Raw genomic sequence first — 27,295 nt, forward strand, 5'->3', positions numbered from 1 at the left:
ATGGGTGCCATTACAGCGTACAACACATCAGGTTGGATATGGATGCCATACAGTGTACAACACATCAGGTTGGATATGGATGCCATACAGTGTACAACACAACAGGTTGGATATGGGTGCCATTACAGCGTACAACACATCAGGTTGGATATGGGTGTCATACAGTGTACAACACATCAGGTTGGATATGGGTGCCATACAGTGTACAACACATCAGGCTGGATATGGGTGCCATACAGTGTATAACACATCAGGATGGATATGGGTGCCATACAGTGTATAACACATCAGGTTGGATATGGGTGCCATACAGTGTACAACACATCAGGCTGGATATGGGTGCCATACAGTGTATAACACATCAGGTTGGATATAGAACTCAATTGACACCTACCTTTGTAATGTATACTATCTGTACTCTTCTGAACAGTCTAACACAACTTTCTATACAGTACAATGTCAGTGGAACCAATACCCAGATCCAAGTCTTTGCAAACAGAAGTGAAAATAAAAGAATTATTGTTATCGTTAAACCTTTGAAAATATAGAGGTAAAAATATTGGAAAAGTGAGATAGCATCATGGGCACAAAAACAAGAATGAGTTACTTCATACAAATGCCTGTACTTTATCTCAAGCTACTCTGTAACACAAGATCATTTTGTTCATTTCATACAAAATGGCTACTCAGCACCACACTGCCACTCAGCACCACACTGCCACTCAGCACCACACTGCCACTCAGCACCACACTGCCATTCAGCACCACACTGCCACTCAGCACCACACTGCCACTCAGCACCACACTGCCACTCAGCACCACACTGCCACTCAGCACCACACTGCCACTCAGCACCACACTGCCACTCAGCATCTCACTGCCACTCAGTACTACACTGCCACTCAGCACCACACTGCCACTCAGCACCACACTGCCACTCAGCACCTCACTGCCACTCAGTACTACACTGACACTCAGCACCACACTGCCACTCAGCACCACACTGCCACACAGCACCTCACTGCCACTCAGTACTACACTGCCACTCAGCACCACACTGCCACTCAGCACCACACTGCCACTCAGCACCACACTGCCACTCAGCACCTCACTGCCATTCAGTACTACACTGCCATGGGCACAAAAACAAGAATGAGTTACTTCATACAAACACCTGTACTTTATCTCAAGCTACTCTGTAACACAAGATCATTTTGTTCATTTCATACAAAATGGCTACTCAGCACCACACTGCCACTCAGCACCGCACTGCCACTCAGCACTACACTGCCACTCAGCACCTGACTGCCACTCAGTACCACACTGCCACTCAGCACCACACTGCCATTCAGCACCATACTGCCACTCAGCACCACACTGCCACTTTGCACCACACTGCCACTCAGCACCACACTGCCACTCAGCACCACACTGCCACTCAGCACCACACTGCCACTCAGCACCACACTGCCACTCAGCACCACACTGCCACTCAGCACCTCACTGCCACTCAGTACCACACTGCCACTCAGCACCACACTTCCACTCAGCACCACACTGCCACTCAGCACCTCACTGCCACTCAGTACTACACTGCCACTCAGCTCCACACTGCCACTCAGCACCACACTGCCACTCAGTACTACACTGCCACTCAGCACCACACTGCCACTCAGTACCACACTGCCACTCAGCACCACACTGCCACTCAGTACTACACTGCCACTCAGCACCACACTGCCACTCAGCACCACACTGCCACTCAGCACCACACTGCCACTCAGCACCACACTGCCACTCAGCACCACACTGCCACTCAGTACCTTACTGCCATTTAGCACCACACTGCCACTCAGCACCACACTACCACTTCGCACCACACTGCCACTCAGTACTACACTGCCACTCAGTACTACACTGCCACTCAGTACTACACTGCCACTCAGCACCACACTGCCACTCAGCACCACACTGCCACTCAGCACCACACTGCCACTCAGCACCTCACTGCCACTCAGCACCACACTGCCACTCAGCACCTCACTGCCACTCAGTACTACACTGACACTCAGCACCACACTGCCACTCAGCACCACACTGCCACACAGCACCTCACTGCCACTCAGTACTACACTGCCACTCAGCACCACACTGTCACTCAGCACCACACTGCCACTCAGCACCACACTGCCACTCAGCACCTCACTGCCATTCAGTACTACACTGCCATGGGCACAAAAACAAGAATGAGTTACTTCATACAAATACCTGTACTTTATCTCAAGCTACTCTGTAACACAAGATCATTTTGTTCATTTCATACAAAATGGCTACTCAGCACCACACTGCCACTCAACACTGCACTGCCACTCAGCACTACACTGCCACTCAGCACCTGACTGCCACTCAGTGCCACACTGCCACTCAGCACCACACTGCCATTCAGCACCATACTGCCACTCAGCACCACACTGCCACTTTGCACCACACTGCCACTCAGCACCACACTGCCACGCAGCACCACACTGCCACTCAGCACCACACTGCCACTCAGCACCACACTGCCACTCAGCACCACACTGCCACTCAGCACCTCACTGCCACTCAGTACCACACTGCCACTCAGCACCACACTTCCACTCAGCACCACACTGCCACTCAGCACCTCACTGCCACTCAGTACTACACTGCCACTCAGCACCACATGCCACTCAGCACCACACTGCCACTCAGAACTACACTGCCACTCAGCACCACACTGCCACTCAGTACTACACTGCCACTCAGCTCCACACTGCCACTCAGCACCACACTGCCACTCAGTACTACACTGCCACTCAGCACCACACTGCCACTCAGTACCACACTGCCACTCAGCACCACAAAATCACTCAGCACCACACTGCCACTCAGCACCACACTGCCACTCAGCACCTCACTGCCATTTAGCACCACACTGCCACTCAGCACCACACTACCACTTCGCACCACACTGCCACTCAGCACCAAACTGCTACTTTGCACCACACTACCACTTTGCACCACACTATCACTCAGCGCCACACTGCCACTCAGCACCACACTGCCACTTTGCACCACACTGCCACTCAGCACCACACTGCCACTCAGCTCCACACTGCCACTCAGAACCACACTGCCACTCAGTACTACACTGCCACTCAGCACCACACTGCCACTTAGTACCACACTGCCACTCAGCACCACACTGCCACTCAGTACTACACTGCCACTCAGCACCACACTGCCACTCAGCACCACACTGCCACTCAGCACCACACTGCCACTCAGCACCACACTGCCACTCAGCACCACACTGCCACTCAGCACCTCACTGCCATTTAGCACCACACTGCCACTCAGCACCACACTACCACTTCGCACCACACTGCCACTCAGTACTACACTGCCACTCAGTACTACACTGCCACTCAGTACTACACTGCCACTTTGCACCACACTGCCACTCAGCACCACACTGCCACTCAGTACTACACTGCCACTCAGCACCTCACTGCCATTTAGCACCACACTGCCACTCAGCACCACACTGCCACTCAGCACCACACTGCCACTCAGCACCACACTGCCACTCAGCACCTCACTGCCATTTACCACCACACTGCCACTCAGCACCACACTACCACTTCGCACCACACTGCCACTCAGCACCAAACTGCTACTTTGCACCACACTACCACTTTGCACCACACTATCACTCAGCACCACAAAGTCACTCAGCACCACACTGCCACTCAGCACCACACTGCCACTTTGCACCACACTGCCACTCAGCACCACACTGCCACTCAGTACTACACTGCCACTCAGCTCCACACTGCCACTCAGCACCACACTGCCACTCAGTACTACACTGCCACTCAGCACCACACTGCCACTCAGTACCACACTGCCACTCAGCACCACACTGCCACTCAGTACTACACTGCCACTCAGCACCACACTGCCACTCAGCACCACACTGCCACTCAGCACCACACTGCCACTCAGCACCACACTGCCACTCAGCACCTCACTGCCATTTAGCACCACACTGCCACTCAGCACCACACTACCACTTCGCACCACACTGCCACTCAGTACTACACTGCCACTCAGTACTACACTGCCACTCAGTACTACACTGCCACTCAGTACTACACTGCCACTCAGCACCACACTGCCACTCAGCACCACACTGCCACTCAGCACCACACTGCCACTCAGCACCTCACTGCCATTTAGCACCACACTGCCACTCAGCACCACACTACCACTTCGCACCACACTGCCACTCAGCACCAAACTGCTACTTTGCACCACACTACCACTTTGCACCACACTATCACTCAGCACCACAAAGTCACTTAGCACCACACTGCCACTCAGCACCACACTGCCACTTTGCACCACACTGCCACTCAGCACCACACTGCCACTCAGCACCACACTGCCACTCAGCACCACACTGCCACTCAGTACTACACTGCCATTCAGTAACACACTGCCACTCAGCACCACACTGCCACTCAGTACTACACTGCCACTCAGTACTACACTGCCACTCAGCACCACACTACCACTCAGCACCACACTGCCACTCAGCACCACACTGCCACTCAGCACCACTGCCACTCAGCACCTCACTGCCATTTAGCACCACACTGCCACTCAGCACCACACTACCACTTCGCACCACACTGCCACTCAGCACCACACTGCCACTCAGTACTGCCAAGAGTGAAATAGCATCATGGGCACAAAAACAGGAATTAGTTACTTCATACAAATACAAGATCATTTTGTTCATTTCATACAAAATGGCTACTCAGCACCACACTGCCACTTAGCACCACACTGCCATTCAGCACCACACTGCCACTCAGCACCACACTACCAATTTGTACCACACTGCCACTCAGCACCACACTACCACTTTGCACCACAATGCCACTCAGCACCACACTGCCACTCAGCACCATTACCACTTTTCACCACACTGTCACTCAGCACCACACTGTCACTCAGCACCACACTGCCACTCAGCACCACACTGCTACTCAGCACCACACTGCCACTTAGCACCACACTGCCACTCAGTACCACACTGCCACTTTGCACAACACTGCTACTCAGCACCACACTGCCACTCAGCACCACACTGCCACTTTGCACAACACTGCTACTCAGCACCACACAGCCACTCAGCACCACTTTGCACCACACTGCCACTCAGCACCACACTGCCTCTTTGCACTACACTGCCACTCAGCACCACACTGCCACTTTGCACCACACTGCCACTCAGCACCACACTGCCACTCAGCACCACACTGCCACTCAGCACCACACTGCCACTCAGCACCACACTGCCACTCAGTACCACACTGCCACTCAGCACCACACTGCCACTCAGTACTACACTGCTACTCAGCACCACACTGCCACTCAGCACCACACTGCCACTCAGTACTACATTGCCACTCAGCACGACACTGCCACTCAGTACTACATTGCCACTCAGCACGACACTGCCACTCAGTACTACACTGCCATTCAGCACCACACTGCCACTCAGCACCACACTGCCACTCAGCACCACACTGCCACTCAGCACCACACTGCCACTCAGTACCACACTGCCACTCAGCACCACACTTCCACTCAGCACCACACTGCCACTAAGTACTACATTGCCACTCAGCACCACACTGTCACTCAGCACCACACAGTTGTTGCGTCCAAATCAGTTTACATGATACACTCATTTTTAACCACACAATCACTTTGCATGGGTCTAACTGATTATTAATAATGGTTAAAACAATTGGCCACAACGGCCTAAGTTACCAAGTTGCTGTCTATTTATAATATAATTGCTGTATTCAGTGTCAATTCAAAACTTGCTGCTTAGCTTCTTTGTTTGTTGTATGTATCACAGGTGTACATGGGAATGCTAAACATTCAATTTGAATAAAAAAAGTGGTTACTTCTACAAGAAGGTGACCATATTTTCATCAACTTCTTCTTACCAGAACAGACAGGGTGAAAAAAAAAAAAACATTTGTAATTGAAAACATTTTTCAGATAAAAAAAAATTATAAGCAATATAGCATACAATCTTTATTTGTCTTACAGCAGTTGACCGTCTTAAAATATAGCAAAGAACCAAAGTAATGTTCCACTTGCCCTATACCCTCTACAATGCCTGGCTACAGTGCTAGTAATATCTTATTGCAGTCAACTACTGACCATAGATATTTTAGGATGCTTTGAAGATTGTGTGGTTATGGGGAATTTCATAATTTTTTTTTTAAATTGACCATTATATGTAAGGCCTAAAAAAAATATGTTTATGGTCAGTGTGTGCACCAACAAAAAAAGTTGATTTAATTAATTCAAATATTTGCTACTGCACAAAGCCTTCTGTGGACGAACTTATTAAACATGCAAAATATTTTAGCAAAAGGTGAGGTCTAATGCATTTCATTTCTCAAGAAGCATATTAAACATAACATAGTGTGTATTACATTTGCATAAATAATACTTAATAGGTTATTATACAGTTATTGACCTCACCTGATGCAAATATCAAGAATTATCATCCCAAAGTAACTGTTATTTAGTCGATCAAATAACAGTCACTTGGGGCTAAGTGTCCAAGACATTATGACGTCAGAGGCTAGAAACACACAAAATGACGTCAGAGGCAAGAAATACACTGGGAACGGTCAATATTTACTAAACAATCATGTGACTTCGTTTGTCCAATAACATTGACTGTCTCATACTTGAGGGATAATAAATTTTTATTACAACAGCTTTAGGCATAATTTAGTGGAGTGGAATATAGCAATTAGAATATATCAGATGTCAAGTTTATTGATATGGTGAACATAGAACTACATGTACACAAGTGTCTATACCACTTACTGTAGGGGTACTGCCAGCAAACTGTGGATCAGGACAAACTTCATTTGGTCCCCATGGTTGGTCATAACACTGTTCGGGATTATGCTCATCCACATTAGTTTGACCCCGAACGATACCTCTAAGACAAATAATTCACACATAGAATCCACATTAGTTTGACCCCGAACGATACTTCTAAGACAAATAATTCACACATAGAATCCACATTAGTTTGAAATAATTGTATTGGTGATACAAATACTTCATACAATGAAAGAAACACCATAAAAATAATCATAATACTGATATATTAAACTAAAATTTACTTTATCAAATCATACTTACTCAAACCCATGAAATATGAGGCATGCAAAAAATATGATAAATAAATGATGCGTAAACCAGAATACTTCAAAATATGATCTCCTAAAAAAGATATAAAAATGATAATAACGTTGTAAAACGATAAACTTGATATGTTTAAAAAATATGGAAGCCATTAAAAAACTGTAAGGTACTTGAAGGTTGATATTTCTGAGGTGGAGTTTTTAATCAGGTCAAAATAGTTCTTACTGTATATTTGCATACTCTTCAATCATTACATGTGATAGATGGAAATATTAGTAGCATTCATGCACAGCTCCTTAGCACAATAAGAAAACAGGCATGGATGCTTAGCAAGGGTTAACGAAGTGTGTGTGAATGCTTAGCACGGGCTAATTTACTATTATATTCATAACTATTCCCTTAGACATTCTATTTCAGCTTATTAGGGTACATGTATAATTAAATATCAGAGACATTTAATTAGGTGTAATTAAATATCAGATACATGTGAGCTTTAATTGGGTATAATTAAATATCAGATACATGTGAGCTTTAATTGGGTGTAATTAAATATCAGATACATGTGAGCTTTAATTGGGTGTAATTAAATATCAGATACATGTGAGCTTTAATTGGGTGTAATTAAATATCAGTTACATGTGAGCTATAATTGGGTGTAATTATATATCAGATACATGTGAGCTTTAATTGGGTGTAATTAAATATCAGTTACATGTGAGCTTTAATTGGGTGTAATTAAATATCAGATACATGTGAGCTTTAATTGGGTGTAATTAAATATCAGATACATGTGAGCTTTAATTGGGTGTAATTAAATATCAGTTACATGTGAGCTTTAATTGGGTGTAATTAAATATCAGTTACATGTGAGCTTTCATTGGATGTAATTAAATATCAGTTACATGTGAGCTTTAATTGGGTGTATTTAAATATCAGATAGATGTGAGCTTTAATTGGGTGTATTTAAATATCAGATACATGTGAGCTTTAATTGGGTGTAATTAAATATCAGATACATGTGAGCTTTAATTGGGTGTAATTAAATATCAGTTACATGTGAACTTTAATTGGATGTAATTAAATATCAGTTACATGTGAGCTTTAATTAGGTGTAATTAAATATCAGTTACATGTGAGCTTTAATTGGATGTAATTAAATATCAGTTACATGAGAGCTTTAATTGGGTGTAATTAAATATCAGTTACATGTGAGCTTTAATTGGGTGTAATTAAATATCAGATACATGTGAGTTTTAATTGGGTGTAATTAAATATCAGTTACATGTGAGCTTTAATTGGGTGTAATTAAATATCAGTTACATGTGAGCTTTAACTGGATGTAATTAAATATCAGTTACATGTGAGCTTTAATTGGGTGTAATTAAATATCAGTTACATGTGAGCTTTAATTGGATGTAATTAAATATCAGTTACATGTGAGCTATAATTGGGTGTAATTAAATATCAGTTACATGTGAGCTTTAATTAGGTGTAATTAAATATCAGTTACATGTGAGCTTTAATTGGATGTAATTAAATATCAGATACATGTGAGTTTTAATTGGGTGTAATTAAATATCAGTTACATGTGAGCTTTAATTGGGTGTAATTAAATATCAGTTACATGTGAGCTTTAATTGGATGTAATTAAATATCAGTTACATGTGAGCTTTAATTGGGTGTAATTAAATATCAGTTACATGTGAGCTTTAATTGGATGTAATTAAATATCAGTTACATGTGAGCTATAATTGGGTGTAATTAAATATCAGTTACATGTGAGCTTTAATTAGGTGTAATTAAATATCAGTTACATGTGAGCTTTAATTGGATGTAATTAAATATCAGATACATGTGAGCTTTAATTGGGTGTAATTAAATATCAGTTACATGTGAGCTTTAATTAGGTGTAATTAAATATCAGTTACATGGGAGTTTTAATTGGGTGTAATTAAATATCAGTTACATGTGAGCTTTAATTAGGTGTAATTAAATATCAGTTACATGTGAGCTTTAATTGGGTGTAATTAAATATCAGTTACATGTGAGCTTTAATTGGATGTAATTAAATATCAGTTACATGTGAGCTTTAATTGGGTGTAATTAAATATCAGATACATGTGAGTTTTAATTGGGTGTAATTAAATATCAGTTACATGTGAGCTTTAATTGGGTGTAATTAAATATCAGATACATGTGAGTTTTAATTGGGTGTAATTAAATATCAGTTACATGTGAGCTTTAATTGGGTGTAATTAAATATCAGTTACATGTGAGCTTTAATTGGATGTAATTAAATATCAGTTACATGTGAGCTTTAATTGGGTGTAATTAAATATCAGTTACATGTGAGCTTTAATTGGATGTAATTAAATATCAGTTACATGTGAGCTATAATTGGGTGTAATTAAATATCAGTTACATGTGAGCTTTAATTAGGTGTAATTAAATATCAGTTACATGTGAGCTTTAATTGGATGTAATTAAATATCAGATACATGTGAGCTTTAATTGGGTGTAATTAAATATCAGTTACATGTGAGCTTTAATTAGGTGTAATTAAATATCAGTTACATGGGAGTTTTAATTGGGTGTAATTAAATATCAGTTACATGTGAGCTTTAATTAGGTGTAATTAAATATCAGTTACATGTGAGCTTTAATTGGGTGTAATTAAATATCAGTTACATGTGAGCTTTAATTGGATGTAATTAAATATCAGTTACATGTGAGCTTTAATTGGGTGTAATTAAATATCAGATACATGTGAGCTTTAATTGGATGTAATTAAATATCAGTTACATGTGAGCTTTAATTGGGTGTAATTAAATATCAGTTACATGTGAGCTTTAATTGGATGTAATTAAATATCAGTTACATGTGAGCTATAATTGGGTGTAATTAAATATCAGTTACATGTGAGCTTTAATTAGGTGTAATTAAATATCAGATACATGTGAGTTTTAATTGGGTGTAATTAAATATCAGTTACATGTGAGCTTTAATTGGGTGTAATTAAATATCAGTTACATGTGAGCTTTAATTGGATGTAATTAAATATCAGTTACATGTGAGCTTTAATTGGGTGTAATTAAATATCAGTTACATGTGAGCTTTAATTGGATGTAATTAAATATCAGTTACATGTGAGCTATAATTGGGTGTAATTAAATATCAGTTACATGTGAGCTTTAATTAGGTGTAATTAAATATCAGTTACATGTGAGCTTTAATTGGATGTAATTAAATATCAGATACATGTGAGCTTTAATTGGGTGTAATTAAATATCAGTTACATGTGAGCTTTAATTAGGTGTAATTAAATATCAGTTACATGTGAGCTTTAATTAGGTGTAATTAAATATCAGTTACATGTGAGCTTTAATTGGGTGTAATTAAATATCAGTTACATGTGAGCTTTAATTGGATGTAATTAAATATCAGTTACATGTGAGCTTTAATTGGGTGTAATTAAATATCAGATACATGTGAGCTTTAATTGGATGTAATTAAATATCAGTTACATGTGAGCTTTAATTGGGTGTAATTAAATATCAGTTACATGTGAGCTTTAATTGGATGTAATTAAATATCAGTTACATGGGAGTTTTAATTGGGTGTAATTAAATATCAGTTACATGTGAGCTTTAATTAGGTGTAATTAAATATCAGTTACATGTGAGCTTTAATTGGGTGTAATTAAATATCAGTTACATGTGAGCTTTAATTGGATGTAATTAAATATCAGTTACATGTGAGCTTTAATTGGGTGTAATTAAATATCAGATACATGTGAGCTTTAATTGGATGTAATTAAATATCAGTTACATGTGAGCTTTAATTGGGTGTAATTAAATATCAGTTACATGTGAGCTTTAATTAGATGTAATTAAATATCAGTTACATGGGAGTTTTAATTGGGTGTAATTAAATATCAGATACATGTGAGTTTTAATTGGATGTAATTAAATATCAGATACATGTGAGCTTTAATTGGGTGTAATTAAATATCAGTTACATGTGAGCTATAATTGGGTGTAATTAAATATCAGTTACATGTGAGCTTTAATTGGATGTAATTAAATATCAGTTACATGTGAGCTTTAATTGGATGTAATTAAATATCAGTTACATGTGAGCTTTAATTGGATGTAATTAAATATCAGTTACATGTGAGCTTTAATTGGATGTAATTAAATATCAGTTACATGTGAGTTTTAATTGGGTGTAATTAAATATCAGTTACATGTGAGCTTTAATTAGGTGTAATTAAATATCAGTTACATGTGAGTTTTAATTAGGTGTAATTAAATATCAGTTACATGTGAGCTTTAATTGGGTGTAATTAAATATCAGTTACATGTGAGCTTTAATTGGGTGTAATTAAATATCAGTTACATGTGAGCTTTAATTGGGTGTAATTAAATATCAGTTACATGTGAGCTTTAATTGGATGTAATTAAATATCAGTTACATGTGAGCTTTAATTGGGTGTAATTAAATATCAGATACATGTGAGCTTTAATTGGATGTAATTAAATATCAGTTACATGTGAGCTTTAATTGGATGTAATTAAATATCAGTTACATGGGAGTTTTAATTGGGTGTAATTAAATATCAGTTACATGTGAGCTTTAATTAGGTGTAATTAAATATCAGTTACATGTGAGCTTTAATTGGGTGTAATTAAATATCAGTTACATGTGAGTTTTAATTGGGTGTAATTAAATATCAGTTACATGTGAGCTTTAATTAGGTGTAATTAAATATCAGTTACATGTGAGCTTTAATTGGGTGTAATTAAATATCAGTTACATGTGAGCTTTAATTGGATGTAATTAAATATCAGTTACATGTGAGTTTTAATTGGGTGTAATTAAATATCAGTTACATGTGAGCTTTAATTGGGTGTAATTAAATATCAGTTACATGTGAGCTTTAATTGGGTGTAATTAAATATCAGTTACATGTGAGCTTTAATTGGGTGTAATTAAATATCAGTTACATGTGAGCTTTAATTGGATGTAATTAAATATCAGTTACATGTGAGTTTTAATTAGGTAATACTATTCTAAGAAGCATTTATATAATTGCATACCTGATAGTGTCTGTACTGGATGTTGTCATGACAATTAATGACAGCGTCATTAGCACACCAGTTACGCCAGCAACCGTTACAAATAATACCTCCACCAAACCCAATCCAAATGGCAGAGACTTAAATGAAACCAGGATTAAAGCATAGGTGTTATTACGCCCTCTAGTGATCATATCTTAAAACCATTCACTTCATACCGGTATAAAGACAATTGAACTAAATTCATGTTTTTTAAGTTACATCTTAGACGGCATAAACCTTAATTGTGTTTTTATTATAGTTCAATAGATGTTCTATAATGAAAAACTATGCATTATATTATATTATACAAGCATTTGAATTGCTTTAATTTGTTGTTCTGAGTGTAATAAAGAAAAAATGCATATTACTTAAAATTTGAAATATGGCTTTAATTTCATTACAATTTGCTGAATCAAGTATTTAATTGGAGTCATATCCAAAATTCATTTACAGAAAAAAACACCAAGGTTTATACTAAATATGGTTTTGGATATTTAGAGTACCCCAGTAGTAACAAATTCCCACTTCCGGTCCGGTTAGACTTAAAATACACCACGAATATTCATGTTTGAGATATAAATTTTGGTATGTGTTTGTTCTTGGATATTTCAGCTTTGTAGTCCTGTACTTTGTTTAGTAATTGATTTTATTCCAACTTCTGAGATTCCGTAAAAACGGATAGTTTCAGGATTTTGACACGGAAAATGCCATGGCTAAATTATTTGCTGAGGGATGGCCGCTCAGGTATTAGGTAGTTCACATAGCTATCACCAAGAAAAATCTTTCAACTAACATACCGGGAATCAAATTAGCATAATAAGGTTTTTTGCCTTTGAGCCATATTGAATTTTGGACAGCACAGACAACTAGAACATTTATACTTTAATAGAGGTATTCACTCGCATTAAATTAAGTTCGCTATGCTAGATATTAAAAACAAATTTTAATTGCGTCCTCTTGGTTATTATTGTCGTCCAAGTAATTCACATTCCATATTTTGGTTCCTGGGTGCCTCTAATAAATAAGCTATATTATCGCTGGGCTGAATTAATGAAATATCACCCAAAATAGAATGATTCAGCGAAAATTTATTTCTTTTTTTTTTACCTCTGCCTTTTTTAGCTCGGAAAGCCATTCACGCTAAATTTTGGTTCCCCGGGCGCCTCTAATGAATAACCTATCTATAAACATAGAAGATTGGGCGAACATTTGAAATGTTCGTTGTGATATTGCATTACTTGCATTACATTGTGTTTTTGTTGTGCCATAATTTGCGAACACAGTATACAAGGACTGGAAGTACACAGTGTAATGAAATCATACTAAGCAAAAGATAAAATGTAAAAAAAAATTTAAAAACCTGTAGCCCCCATGACAATTCCTAATATTGCTAAACCGTCAGTTATAAAAATCGCGAAGCTACTAGTTTCAAATACAATATATGATTAAAATTCTAAATAAAAGTTTCACAGATCAGCAGCCCATCTATCTTAGAGTTGATGTACTAACTGGAGTGAGCCCTTACACATTGAATTTCAGAGGAATAATGGTAAAGAATTTAGATTTGGTTACAAATGTTTTATTAAATAGGACATAACAAAAGTTATGACTTGATATGTGATGATAGCTATCAAAATGATGCAAGTACCAATACGGTATGCACCCCAGTTATTTTTTAGTATACTGTCCTCTAGTGGCCACATTTAGGAATTTATCAGTGGATTGTCACAGCTTTAAAGGGCGATGGTCATTGCGCCACGGATGCGAGAGATATGGGTCTCATGTTAACAAAGATGGCGACTTTGAGTAACAAATACGAACTGAGACATTACCAAACTTTAACTAGGTAATTTCGTTTGAGTGGAAGGTATCAAATAAGTCATCAATGGTATTTAGAGCACGTTGATCTAACTGCAGCAAGGATTGGTGGTCTTATTTTAGAGAAATTGTTTTCTTTTTTGTGTGCAATATGCTCCTGTGAAGCTTGACAGTGTGATTCACTGGTTTATTGTTTTTGTCTGTAATTATCTAATAATTATATATATATATATATTTTTTAGTTCATGGCGTCACACCAATTTCTACTGCCGGTACTATTTGTTTAAATTAAATATTTGTTGACAAAGTAGGTCACTAGTTGACCCCCAGAAAATTGTCAAATTAGAGTGACTAATAAATAAGAAGGCTAACTGAAGCTGCTCCTTTAATTTGTTCCCAATAAAGATTTGTGTTGATCGAAATCTGTTGATCTAAAAATATTTTTGTATATACCTCATTAACACTCCTGATTGGGTTTAACCATGTTCCATTTTCATGTGTTGGTAGACTACTCAATCTGGATGCCAATGTATCTTCCTCACTATAATATGCATCCATATATCCATCAAAGTTAAAATAATGTGCACCAACATGTAATGATGTATGAAATACAATCATGTATGCTACAGCTTTGTGAAATGCTATGTTTTTATCAAGTTGTCTTCGGATACTTCTTCTACAACACTGTAAACAATTGAAATACAAATACTAATAATTGATTCATAAAATTGGTTAATTCAGAAACATATGTTCTGTTTATATGTGAATAAATATAAGGTGTAATGTGTTATTTTCGCTTGAAATTTATTTTCGCTATTTTTGCTGGTGGGATGATTCAATGAAAATAAAATCCAGTGAATATACAATTTTTCCTATATTTCACATTCAACTCATCAAAAGTCAGTGAAAATAAACTCTATACAAGACACCATAAAAGTTTTTTCAGTAAAAATTAATTCCAGCTAAAATAATTTAAAGTATTTTACAATGTCATAGACTGAATAATGTGATCTTAACGTCAAAACTGTTAGTTTGGCCATAGAGGGCAGATTTTGAAATTCACATTTCCCCACCATTGTCACATTTCATGTTATTGACATTTTAATACAATTCTTTGTTTACATTGGACACAGAAGTGCTATAGTGCATAAAAATCCTGTCACTGAACGCAAAAACTCACACAGCGAAAAATCTTTGTTGTCACTCTCATTAAATTATAACTAAAATTATGAAAAAGATGTATAATATAATAAGGTTATCATGAGAATACCGCAATGTATGCACTCAGGCAGCATGGCTCGCATCTACATTTGCTAAGTGGTCAATATAACCCGTATTGTCTTTATACATACTTTGCGGTTTCTTGTGATAACTTCATAATATAATAACGACTTACAGTAGATGATTGTCTTAAATAAGAAACCAGATTCCTACATATAGGCAGTAATACTAGCATGCAGTTGAAATTTAGACACATGGCACTCCCTCTTGCTACACCAAGGGTAGACTGCAATGTTAGAAATATTAAAGAAAAGAAAAAAAGAAAGTACATGCTGTAATTAACAATAAAAGTTTTACTACAATGACTATATGACAGCATAAAGAATAAAGAATAATTAATTTGAATTAGTTGCTAATTCAGTTCTTATTAGCACATAACAGTGATTTAATTCTTCAAACTTTTTTTTGGCAAATGTATGAACAGATAAAACTATATAAATCTTGATAATACAATAAATTAATTTTTTTGAATATCAAAGAATTGTCCAAAATTAGTCCCAAATATAATGTATTTGTAACAATAAGCAATGAAATAATAATCAATGATCTAAAAACATAGCATTAAATTTTTACGAATGAAAGATAATTCAACTGGCATTCTCTTAACATTTATGATTCTAGCCATAGTGCATGCTATTTGTAAAATATATTCTATTTTTATGTTAGTACATGGCAGATCCTCAAATTGCAGGAATTAAAAAGTTGTTACACACAAAACACTAGAACTTGATGTTTTGTGCAAGATTCTGGTCATATTCTCATACCGGGAGGGGGGTGTAAATTAAAAAAAAAAATTCTGGGATTAAAATGAATTATAAAAATAAAATCTATGACAACTTCATTGTTCCTTTTGTAAATAAATGCTTATAAATATGGCTCTTGCTAACCACTTTTATAACCATTTTATAACCACTAACAATGATTGTCTACTCCAATGTTTGCATTATATTATCTTTGAAATTTCTGCATTATGTACACCATTGAAAGGATATTCAAGATAAGTATAAACATTTAAACATTCCTTCTTCCCAGCTGACCCATACCAATTCCAACAAACACTATTGTCTCAAATGCTATTTCCAGGATTATCATTTCAACCTGATTGGAAGATGCACATGTACGGTCAAAGACCACAACAAAATCTTCAATAATGGTACAAAAACAACAATGCAGAAAGAGGACTTCATGGAAGTCAGGAAAACGAGCATTATCAATTTCATATTGGAATGTGCAAGGTGTAACTAGCAAATTAGAAAATAATGACTTTGTGAAAGATATAACATGTCATGACATCATCGGATTAGGAGAAACTTGGCTAAATCAAGCTTCTCAAAATGTTCTGAATATTCCTGGATATTACTCATACTCTATAACTCGAAAAAATCAGTCAAGAGGTGGAATATCTCTATTAATCAAACAACCTCTCAAAAAAGGAATATCTATAGTCAATACCAACTCTGATGACATGATATGGTGTAAGTTACAAAAGGATTTCTTTAATGTAACAAAGGATATATATCTATGCTTTATATACCACCCACCTGCAATTTCAAAATATTGCAAGCATGACTTTTTTGATGATTTACAAAATGAGATATGCAACTTCTCCAAACATGGCAATGTTGTTATACTTGGTGACATGAACAGCAGAACAGGGTTTCTCCCTGATCATATAGGCAATGACAATAACCCATTTATACCATTTTCATATTTATATGAGGAAAATAACATTACGTCAGTACGAAACAATAGTGATTCATCTGTCAATAGTCATGGTAGATCTTTAATAGAAATGTGTAAAAGTACTGGTCTTATAATATTGAATGGGCGTTTACCTGGGGATTCTAAAGGCAGTTATACCTGTTATCACTATAATGGTGCGAGCACTGTAGATTATGCAATAGCATCCCCTGATCTAATTCAAAATATTAAATATTTCAAGGTACATGACTTTACATGTACATCTGATCACTGCCAAATATCTTGTCTAATTACAGTCAATGATATTATTCGAACAGAGACAAGTGACAATAATTATTTAAACAATGAACCCAGAAGCTGGATATGGGACAAACTATCAGTATTTGAATATCAAGATAGATTAGCATCTAAAACAAGTCAGGAACAGATCAAATGCTTCTTAAATAATAGTTATGCTATGGATAAAAATGGAATAAATGAGGCAGTGAATGATTTTAACAAATTAATTGACAATTCCGCTAGTCAGGTTTTCAAAAGAAAAAGAAGCATTAATAAAAGGAAAACTGAACTAAAATATAGGAGGAAATGGTATGATAGAGAATGTGTAATTCTTAAAAAGGACCTCTCCAACACAGCACGCTTACTCAGTAAGTACCCATTTGATGCTAAAGTTAGAGAAATATTTTATGCCAAGAAAAAAAAATATAAGAAATTAGTTAGGAAAAAGAGATTACAAGAACAAAATTCATTAGTTACAAAATTGGCAAACTTAAAAAATGCAAATTCTCATCAGTTTTGGAAATTGATCAACCAACTTAGGGATTCAAACAAAAATAGGTCAAACCCAATTTCACCAGAAGAATGGATCAAATATTATAAACAATTAAATAACGACAATTTAAACACAAATTTACCAAATGACTTGACATCTACAATTAAATCAACAGAAAATATAGAACACATAAATAATTCATGCATACTAAACAAAGAAATAACAGATAAGGAAATAAAAATAGCAATTAGTAAACTTAAACCCAGAAAGGCAGCAGGATATGATGGGTATTGCCCTGAATTATTGAAAGACAGCTCAGATTATTTAATTAAACCTCTGAAAAAATTATTTAATAATATATTACATTCTGCTATTTACCCAGATATATGGAATATCAGTATAATTTCTCATATTTATAAAAAAGGAGACAGATCTGAACCAGATAATTACAGGGGAGTCGCAGTTTCAAGTTGTATAGGCAAAACATTTTGCACAATAATAAATATTAGGCTATGCCAATTCATAGAAAGCAAGAATATCATAAACAACAATCAGGCAGGATTCAGAAAAGGGTACCGGACAACTGATCACATTTTTGTCTTAAAAACAATAGTTCATAAATATCTGAAACAAAACAAAAAAATTTATACTTGCTTCATCGATTTTAAAAAAGCGTTTGACAAAGTGTGGAGAGAAGGATTATTCTATAAACTGCTAAATAATGGTATTACTGGAAATATCTACAAATTAATTCAAAATATGTACCAGAATACAAAGGCATGCATTCGTTTCGGTGATAAGATATCTCCGATATTTGAAACTATCACAGGTGTAAGACAGGGATGTGTTATGAGTCCAATGCTTTTCAATCTATACGTCAATGACTTAAATAGTCCAATACAAAACAATGACAAAAATCAAGTTCAACTTAATAACATCAAAATTAGCTCACTGTTTTATGCAGATGATCTAGTTTTAATATCAGAAACAAATAAAGGTCTACAGAGATCAATCAATAATTTGGAGAAATATTGCCAAAATTGGAAACTCCAAGTGAATATGTCAAAAAGTAAAATTGTAATATTTAAAAGAGGATATTTGAGAAATACTGAAAAATTTACATATCAAGGTCAAAATATTAGTTGTGTATTTTCATACAACTACCTTGGGGTATCATTACAGTCGAATGGTAAATTCAGCGACACAAGAAATAATTTGGCAGACAAAGCCACAAGAGCTTTATATGCAATGATGACTTCTGTGCCAAAAGAAACTGACTGCAAAACAATGTTACACCTATTCAAAACATGTATAAGACCAATAATATTATATGGATCAGATGTATGGGGCTTCGAAATTCAAGAAAATAATAAATGGGACATTACACCAATCGAGAAAACCCATCTGAAATTTAGTAAAAGAATGCTTGGATTGAATAAATTTTCATCAAATCTAGCTTGTAGAGCAGAAATAGGTGAACTACCATTACTAGTAGACATCAAAATAAATCTTATAAAGTATTTGGCACGGATCAAAGAACTTCCAGAATGTAATTTAACAAAACAGGCATACCATGAACAGATAAACTGCAAACTCCCATGGATTATGTCAATTTACAAAGAGTTAAATAAGGAAGATAACACATTAGATATAAAGAATATCAATGACAAATTGAATGCAACAAAACAAAATATAAAGAGAATAGGAAACAATATTAAACAAAAATATATTGAATTCTGGAAGGAGACAATTATGGATAAACCTAAGTTGAGAACATATACTCAATTCAAAACAAACTACAACTTTGAAAGTTACTTAATTATACTGAATCTAAAACATAGAATTTCTGTCTCTAGATTCCGAACAAGTAATCACAGCCTTATAGCAATAGAAAAGGGTAGACATACCCAACCTAAAATTTCTTTGGAAAACAGGATTTGTAAACAATGTACTTTAGCAGACATAGAAGATGAAATGCATCTCCTCATCAAATGCCCAAAATATCACACACTGCGAATGGATATATTCTCAAATATACAGTTTTCTGATGAAACAAAAACTGACCAACAGAAATTTACATACTTAATGAAAAATTCTAACACAAATGTAATCAAACTTGTTGGAGAATTTATACACAGCTTGTTCTTAATGAGAAACGAGAAAGATACTTAACAAAAACACTAAAATCTATCATTTATTATTTGCTATAGTTATTTTGTTATTTTGTTTTTTAATATCTTACTTTTGTTGCTATAAACTGATGGAAACACTGTATTTCTAAGGATGCAATAAATTATCTTTATTATTTAAACTCCTTCCTTGAGTAATATATTCAATAAAATGTCAAATCCACAAACAATTATATTTCTACTTGTTCTTTGATGAATAGAAACACAAACTTTCTGGACATATACATGTACAACCTGTAGTTAGCATTTGAATGTATGTTAATTCAGAAATGAAAAGTCAATAATGTCAATAAAGTTATTAATATTATACTTACCCCTGTTAATACATTTGTATAGTAGTATTCAATTCCATTTTCATTTTTAAAGAATATTCCAAGCCATAATCCCAAATTAATGGCATACCATATTAACTAGTGATACAAAATATAATATGCGTGGAATTCTCAAAATTATAATGTTTCCCAAGATAGCGTTACAGGTATATTTTCTGGTACCTGATTTTATTTCATGTGGCAAATTAAAGTGAGCAAAGTCAGCAAATATAATGAATTTAGAAGATCACGTCTTGTAATGATGAAATGTGTTTAGAGGCACAGTACCTCTATCTGATAGAGGAACTGTGGGCAGAGCTCCAGAAGGAGTACCTACACTTTATGCAAATTTTTTTTAAATTATGCTAATTTATTCATGACCTAGCAGTTTCTGTGCTCATGAATATTCATTAATTTGTGGGTCAATACATTTTAAAAGGGGCGATATATTATTTTGGGGGGAAGAGTTAGAAAGGGGGATTAGCAATCCTTAGGGGGTCAATACAAAAGAAGGGACCCATTTGGAGAGCAGCCTTGCTCCTCGTGTCTGTTGTTGCACGTGACCTACAGCTGTCAACTGTGTTCGTTCTTCGACTGTGTTCGTTCTTCGACGACTTCGACTGGCTTCCATGTGGGGTAGTATTATTGTGTTCTGTTTTTTCTGAATCCGCTGTTTATGTTTTTAACGTCTTTCATGTCTTTTGTAGGAGTGTCCAATCCATGATTCGAACTTGCGATCTTTGAGTTCCCAGCGCACTGTCTTGTCCACTGTACCACGAGTGTCTTCACACAGGAGTTAGGATTTAAGTCCTATTCATAGGAGCACTGTCTTCACTAGCATTCAAAAATCTAACTAAACATACTGGATTCGAACCAGCGATCGCTCACATTGCTGACATAGTACAAATCAACTGAGCTATGTGGGTTGTCATGCAAATTAAATAATTTGTTGTCATATTTAGCTTTATTGCCAAATGGTGTTTGCGAGAAAAAGATGGGCAGGCAAGGGAACTGAACCCAGGTCCTCCTGATCACTATGAAGAGAACTGACCCACAAGACCACAATGGATTGACTGGATGTGTTTGCATTTGATAAGACTATATAGTGTGTATATATATAGAAATACAACATATTTCTATTATTGAGTTACAATTGTCCAAAAAATTGCCAATTTGGTGTTTTTACTTGTGTAAACTATATGCATGCCATAACCCGTTAGTGTACATCTTGCCAATTGGGTTTTTGCCATTTGCGTTGCCCATACCTGACCCGACCCTAACCCTAATGCCAAGACACGTTCCTGTTATATAATGTTCCTGTTAATAATTCCGTTGCCCATACCTGACCCGACCCTAACCCTAATGCCAAGACACGTTCCTGTTTATAATTGCTCAATAATGATACTCTGTTGTGCACTGTCTGCGGGTAAGTTGCATTGATGTCAACTGATTAAACAAGTCGCATTTAATTTACTTCCACAAATTACAAGTTGTTAAATTGAGAGAATAAATGTGTGGACAAGTATTTGAAACTTATTTTGGTGTAGACAACTCTCATTTGATTAATTCCAACAATTACAAGTTCTTAAATTGACAGAATGAATGTATGGACAAATATTGACCATTATATTTGTGAGTAAATACCTGTTGTTTAATTAATTTCCACCTCTACAAGGTTGAGAGAATAAATGTGTCGACAAATATTTGATACTTATTTAGGTGTAAGAACTCGTGTTTGACCAACTTCCACCATTGCATAATGAAATAAATATACTGGTATCATTGGATATAATTGTGAAACTTTCTAACAAAATGTTAACTGCTGGCTTCGAACCCTCAATCAACAATTCCGCAGACACAGTATAAATTCAACAACACCACAGAAGATATTCGTCTGTTGCCTGAATTGTTTTCGTAATATAGGGGACGCCATCGACACTTTAACAAAACTTACCTTGACTTGGGTCTTGTTTATCTCTTGTCACAATCTGGAAACTGTTGAACAAATTGCGCGTCGTCCAGGTTAAAACGTTAGTTATTTTATTATTTATTCATTCAGTTTTGTATGGTGGAGTTTTGTGAGGTTTATTATTTTTTTGCGACGTTCTTTGTTTACGGTTTGAGAGATTTCAGTTTATTTGATTTACGTTTTTACGGTAGCTCTGAGCGGGACTCGAACCCACTGTCTTTTCAAGCTAATTTTGTTTTATTTTGATGGCACGCTTGTGTACCACGCCACGACGTTGGTCGTTAAGTGGTGTTCATTTTTCTAACTACTCCAGTGTTCCGATGAGTTGAACGGAAAAGCCAAAACGATTCTGATTGCTTCGGTTCTGGTGAGTGTGTATCTAGTGTGATTCGAACCCATGTCGTTTGTATTGGGCGTTTTTTTATTTCCCATGTTGGCTACGCCGTAATATGCAACCACTTCCCCGTTTTATTGTGATTTTGAGTGTTTAATGATGTCTTCCTCACCCGTCACGCCATGACCCAGTTTCAACCACACGGCCATTTTGCAACACAGTTCGTGACCCTCGGCGTCACCCGACTGACTATATGAGCGTTCTGTTCAACTGTTAAGCTAGGATTTATTACCGTTATTATCATTATATTGTCACGTGATTTGTTTTACCTTATGTGTAATTTCTTAAGTATCTTTATTGTAATTTGTATATACCAATTCGTATATACCGAGGAAACGACCCCGATTGAAGGTCATGTATTTTATGACGTCACCAATTCGTGTGTAGGTACTGCTTCTAGATCTGTGCCGAACTGTGTTTAGGCGATCAATGGACAATTTTTCTTGATAATCGATACACGTGCAAACACGGCCGACCGACCGAGTACTGCGTGCACTATTATTGACACGCGTCCACTCAACACTATCATTCGCTAGGCCTGGGCTGAGAGCTAATCAACCGACTTACTTACCAATATAAGCCATTTTGGTCCTTCATTCACAACCCAGTCCCCCATACCAATGTTTTACAAATATTTATAGTTATAGGATAGACAATAAACTTGTGCAGATGTACAGATCATTGTTTACTTCCGGGTTGTTAGTTTGTTTGAGTATTTGTTTCTCAACTGCTGTGCGGATATTTGCATTTGTTTTACTTAGTTATATCCCAAATGGTTTATTTTCCAGATTACAAATCAAGAATTTGCAGCTAAAGATTTCAAATAAATATGCAGTCGTTGTACCCGGTATCAACAGTCTTACATTTTTCCAAATTGGGGCGATTTTTTCCCTTATATCCTTATATTCCCACATTTTGTAAGTTTCATCAATTGTTCATCAACAGATAGCGCTGAGCAGTAGCGAAATATGTCGTGTTTTGATCGTTATTATTCGAAACATTCATTATCGTATTTACTTATTTTTCTAAATGCTGTGTTTGATAATTAATATATATATTAATGAACATAATATACTCATATTCTTTGCTCTAAAACTATGGCTATAAAGAGACACGTTGTTGACATGACATAACAAGTTTTCCAGTGTAACAAATTATAGAACGAACGTGATAGAAAACACCACGTAGCATCTACGATTTTAGCGTTCAACCAATCAGGGGTATTCCCACCAAGGGTTCAGTATCCTACCCAGATTATAAAGAGGGCGCGTAACTATTTGCGCGTTGTTGTGTTTTACTTTTGTATAAAGTTCTCCGCCATATAAGTGGATATATACTGCAATTGTGCAATAAAACTGTTCGATGTGTTTATTACTTCTGTATACGTTGCTGGTGATTTTTTGCTTAGTCTGGCATTTCCTAATTATTTTGAGTATAGACCAGTCACAAATCATACCCACGCAAAATAAGTGAAAAAAAATAAACCCGCACTTTTTTTATGGGGACTCTTGACTTATTGTTGCACTCTTGTCCGCCATAGCATTATACACTGCAAACACTCTCTGCATGACAGACATCTGCAAAATTTTGTCAGTGAGTTCTTTTTCTTGGGATTTGTTGGTTGACAAATAAAATCCGGAATATAAAATTATTTTATCTCTAGAGTATGAAAGTATTTATTTCTCATTATAAAAAATAGTATTCTATACATTATCTACTATTATTAGAGCATGCACTTTATATATAACGAACCGGGACCGTGATATACCGGTATATGTATAAATAATAATATACTAATAAATAAGATACTAATTCTTGAAAACTCTAAATAGCAAAAAAAAGTAGATGAAACAAATTAAAATAACAAAATTGAGATACAAATTTATTTTTACAACATCAAATATTTCACATAATAACCCAAGATTGCAACACAACTTTATAAATAGTTCCAGGGTGAAACCTGAACAAACCTGAGTTCATCAATCAAGATATAAAAACCAACATGATAGTATTTTACACTTGATAGGTACACCATCTATAAAGTCATGATTACATAAAATTATGTTACAATGACATTTCTGAAATTTATACAAATAAAAATTGTTTAAAATGAATTCTCTAAAAATGGAATTAGCTTAAGGTTTATTTTTTCATTATAGTTACATTAACACCATTTGCTGGCGTGAATCTGTATATAAGTTTAGATAATTCTTATTATTTAAGATAATACCATATTTTAAAGACTAAATAGTGACTAGATATATACATGTATAAATGTCCTAAAATGTGGGTAGTTACCTATTCTCGTATTTTATGACTTTTCCACCAAATTCAAAGAGCATAATTTATAGATATGAAGAGTTAGTTTTCAAACAAAGAAAAGCGATCAATATTCAGACTTATTTCTTGAAAATTTGTCCAATGACATAAGAATTTTCTTTTTCTTTCATTGATAATATTGTATCCAAAAATGAAATTTTCCATTCATTACATTCCTGAAGTTTTAAATAAATATGTTGACTATAAAACATTTTTGTATTTGGTGTATGTTTAGCCTGTTGTGCAATCTATATACAAACTGTTTTCTCATGATTACCATAAAAACTCTTAAAATCAGTTGAGTGATGACTTTCTTAAAATAAAGTCAATGACAAAAAAAAATTGAGTGAATGAATTAAATACAATTCATCTGCTAAATACATATTTCACAACTTGTTTTACTCTAATCGCCTCATAAATTAAGTCAATGACAACAGATCATGATTTCACTTCTCCAATGTATTACGCAGTCACAAATATTCAAAAACTGTCAGGTGTACCACTCTGTATTCTGATGACATTCTTGACATATCAAATCAAAATACACTAATAAGTGTTCTAAAACAATTATTCATGAATAATACAAACTTTAAGTTTACATATATTTTATAGCAAACCAAAGAAATAACATTTTTTGTATCAACCCATGACTGAAAAATATGCAATGTTTATTTTATATGTATGGTTATAGCAGTAGATGATCATTTACCAGATGTTTTGAATCCCTGTGTTCATAATACCATGTACCTTGAGTTAAATAGTTTTTGTTTCATTAATAATAGCCTAAATCAGAGTCTGAAATAAAATCTGCACAACCAATAAATTGAAAAAATTGGTGGTTGAATTTTGAAAGTTTTTTTTTATGGTATTATGAGCTAAGTGACTGAACAAATACACAAATAGTTCTGATAACATGAACCTGCTTTATGAAAATTTCATGTGTTAAAAGTTCTCCTTGTTGTAATGAAATCGTGCACCATCAGCTTTGATAGTGGAATATTCATTGCATTTCTTGTGTAATGTACTGGATAGCACTTTAGGTCCACAGAAGAACACACCAACATTTTTACTGCAATGAAAATAAAATAAATTAGATTATTTGTTGCAATGTATCAGATTACACATTATGGCAGTGATTTGTTTGTTTAGGAATGGGTCTTTTACGCTAGGCATTGTGTTTGGGTGAGGTGTGTTTGTTTAGGAATGGGTCTTTTATGCTAGGCATTGTGTTTGGGTGAGGTGTGTTTGTTTAGGAATGGGTCTTTCAGGGTAGGCATTGTGTTTGGGTGAGGTGTGTTTGTTTAGGAATGGGTCTTTTACACTAGGCATTGTGTTTGGGTGAGGTGTGTTTGTTTAGGAATGGGTCTTTCAGGGTAGGCGTTGTGTTTGGGTGAGGTGTTTGTTTAGTAATGGGTCTCTCAGGGTAGGCATTGTGTTTGGGTGAGGTGTGTTTGTTTAGGAATGGGTCTTTCAGGGTAGGCGTTGTGTTTGGGTGAGGTGTGTTTGTTTAGTAATGGGTCTCTCAGGGTAGGCATTGTGTTTGGGTGAGGTGTGTTTGTTTAGGAATGGGTCTTTTACACTAGGCATTGTGTTTGGGTGAGGTGTGTTTGTTTAGGAATGGGTCTTTCAGGGTAGGCGTTGTGTTTGGGTGAGGTGTTTGTTTAGTAATGGGTCTCTCAGGGTAGGCATTGTGTTTGGGTGAGGTGTGTTTGTTTAGGAATGGGTCTTTCAGGGTAGGCGTTGTGTTTGGGTGAGGTGTGTTTGTTTAGTAATGGGTCTTTCAGGGTAGGCATTGTGTTTGGGTGAGGTGTGTTTGTTTAGTAATGGGTCTTTCAGGGTAGGCATTGTGTTTGGGTGAGGTGGGTTTGTTTAGAAATGGGTCTTTCAGGGTAGGCGTTGTGTTTGGGTGAGGTGTGTTTGTTTAGGAATGGGTCTTTCAGGGTAGGCGTTGTGTTTGGGTGAGGTGTGTTTAGAGATGTTACAATAATACTAATATATTGTGACATATTACCTTGGATGTGCATTGCTAATAGCAGGAAACACTTGATCCCAATTTGGTCTGCCATATAATGTCTTTTGTGCGAGTCCGGTCACTATGTCAGAACTATCTCCCTCATGTAAGTAAATATTTCTTGCCTGTAAA

At 36.2% G+C, this 27,295-nt stretch overlaps 2 protein-coding genes across 2 annotated transcripts in view; both read right to left on the reverse strand.

The window, feature by feature from the left end:
* Positions 1–23,502, reverse strand: part of LOC100377887 (NADPH oxidase 2-like) — a 58,210-nt gene extending 34,708 nt beyond the window's left edge. The window contains exons 1-8 of the mRNA XM_085505370.1: positions 23,405–23,502; positions 20,474–20,569; positions 15,613–15,723; positions 14,670–14,900; positions 12,378–12,496; positions 7,276–7,356; positions 6,952–7,069; positions 395–487 (exon numbers count right to left, since the gene is read on the reverse strand). Of these exons, the coding sequence (XP_085361496.1) occupies positions 395–487; positions 6,952–7,069; positions 7,276–7,356; positions 12,378–12,496; positions 14,670–14,900; positions 15,613–15,723; positions 20,474–20,569; positions 23,405–23,449 (894 nt within the window). The 5' untranslated portion in view covers positions 23,450–23,502. The remainder of the gene's footprint in view (positions 1–394; positions 488–6,951; positions 7,070–7,275; positions 7,357–12,377; positions 12,497–14,669; positions 14,901–15,612; positions 15,724–20,473; positions 20,570–23,404) is intronic.
* Positions 23,503–24,481: 979 nt separating this feature from the next.
* Positions 24,482–27,295, reverse strand: part of LOC102809132 (NADPH oxidase 2-like) — a 41,696-nt gene continuing 38,882 nt past the window's right edge. Inside the window, exons 13-14 of the mRNA XM_085505561.1 lie at positions 27,164–27,288; positions 24,482–26,221 (exon numbers count right to left, since the gene is read on the reverse strand). Of these exons, the coding sequence (XP_085361687.1) occupies positions 26,095–26,221; positions 27,164–27,288 (252 nt within the window). The 3' untranslated portion in view covers positions 24,482–26,094. The remainder of the gene's footprint in view (positions 26,222–27,163; positions 27,289–27,295) is intronic.

This window comes from Saccoglossus kowalevskii, chromosome 11 (genome assembly GCF_978046115.1).
Source record: "Saccoglossus kowalevskii chromosome 11, keSacKowa6.1, whole genome shotgun sequence".
NCBI classification, from domain to species: domain Eukaryota; kingdom Metazoa; phylum Hemichordata; class Enteropneusta; family Harrimaniidae; genus Saccoglossus; species Saccoglossus kowalevskii.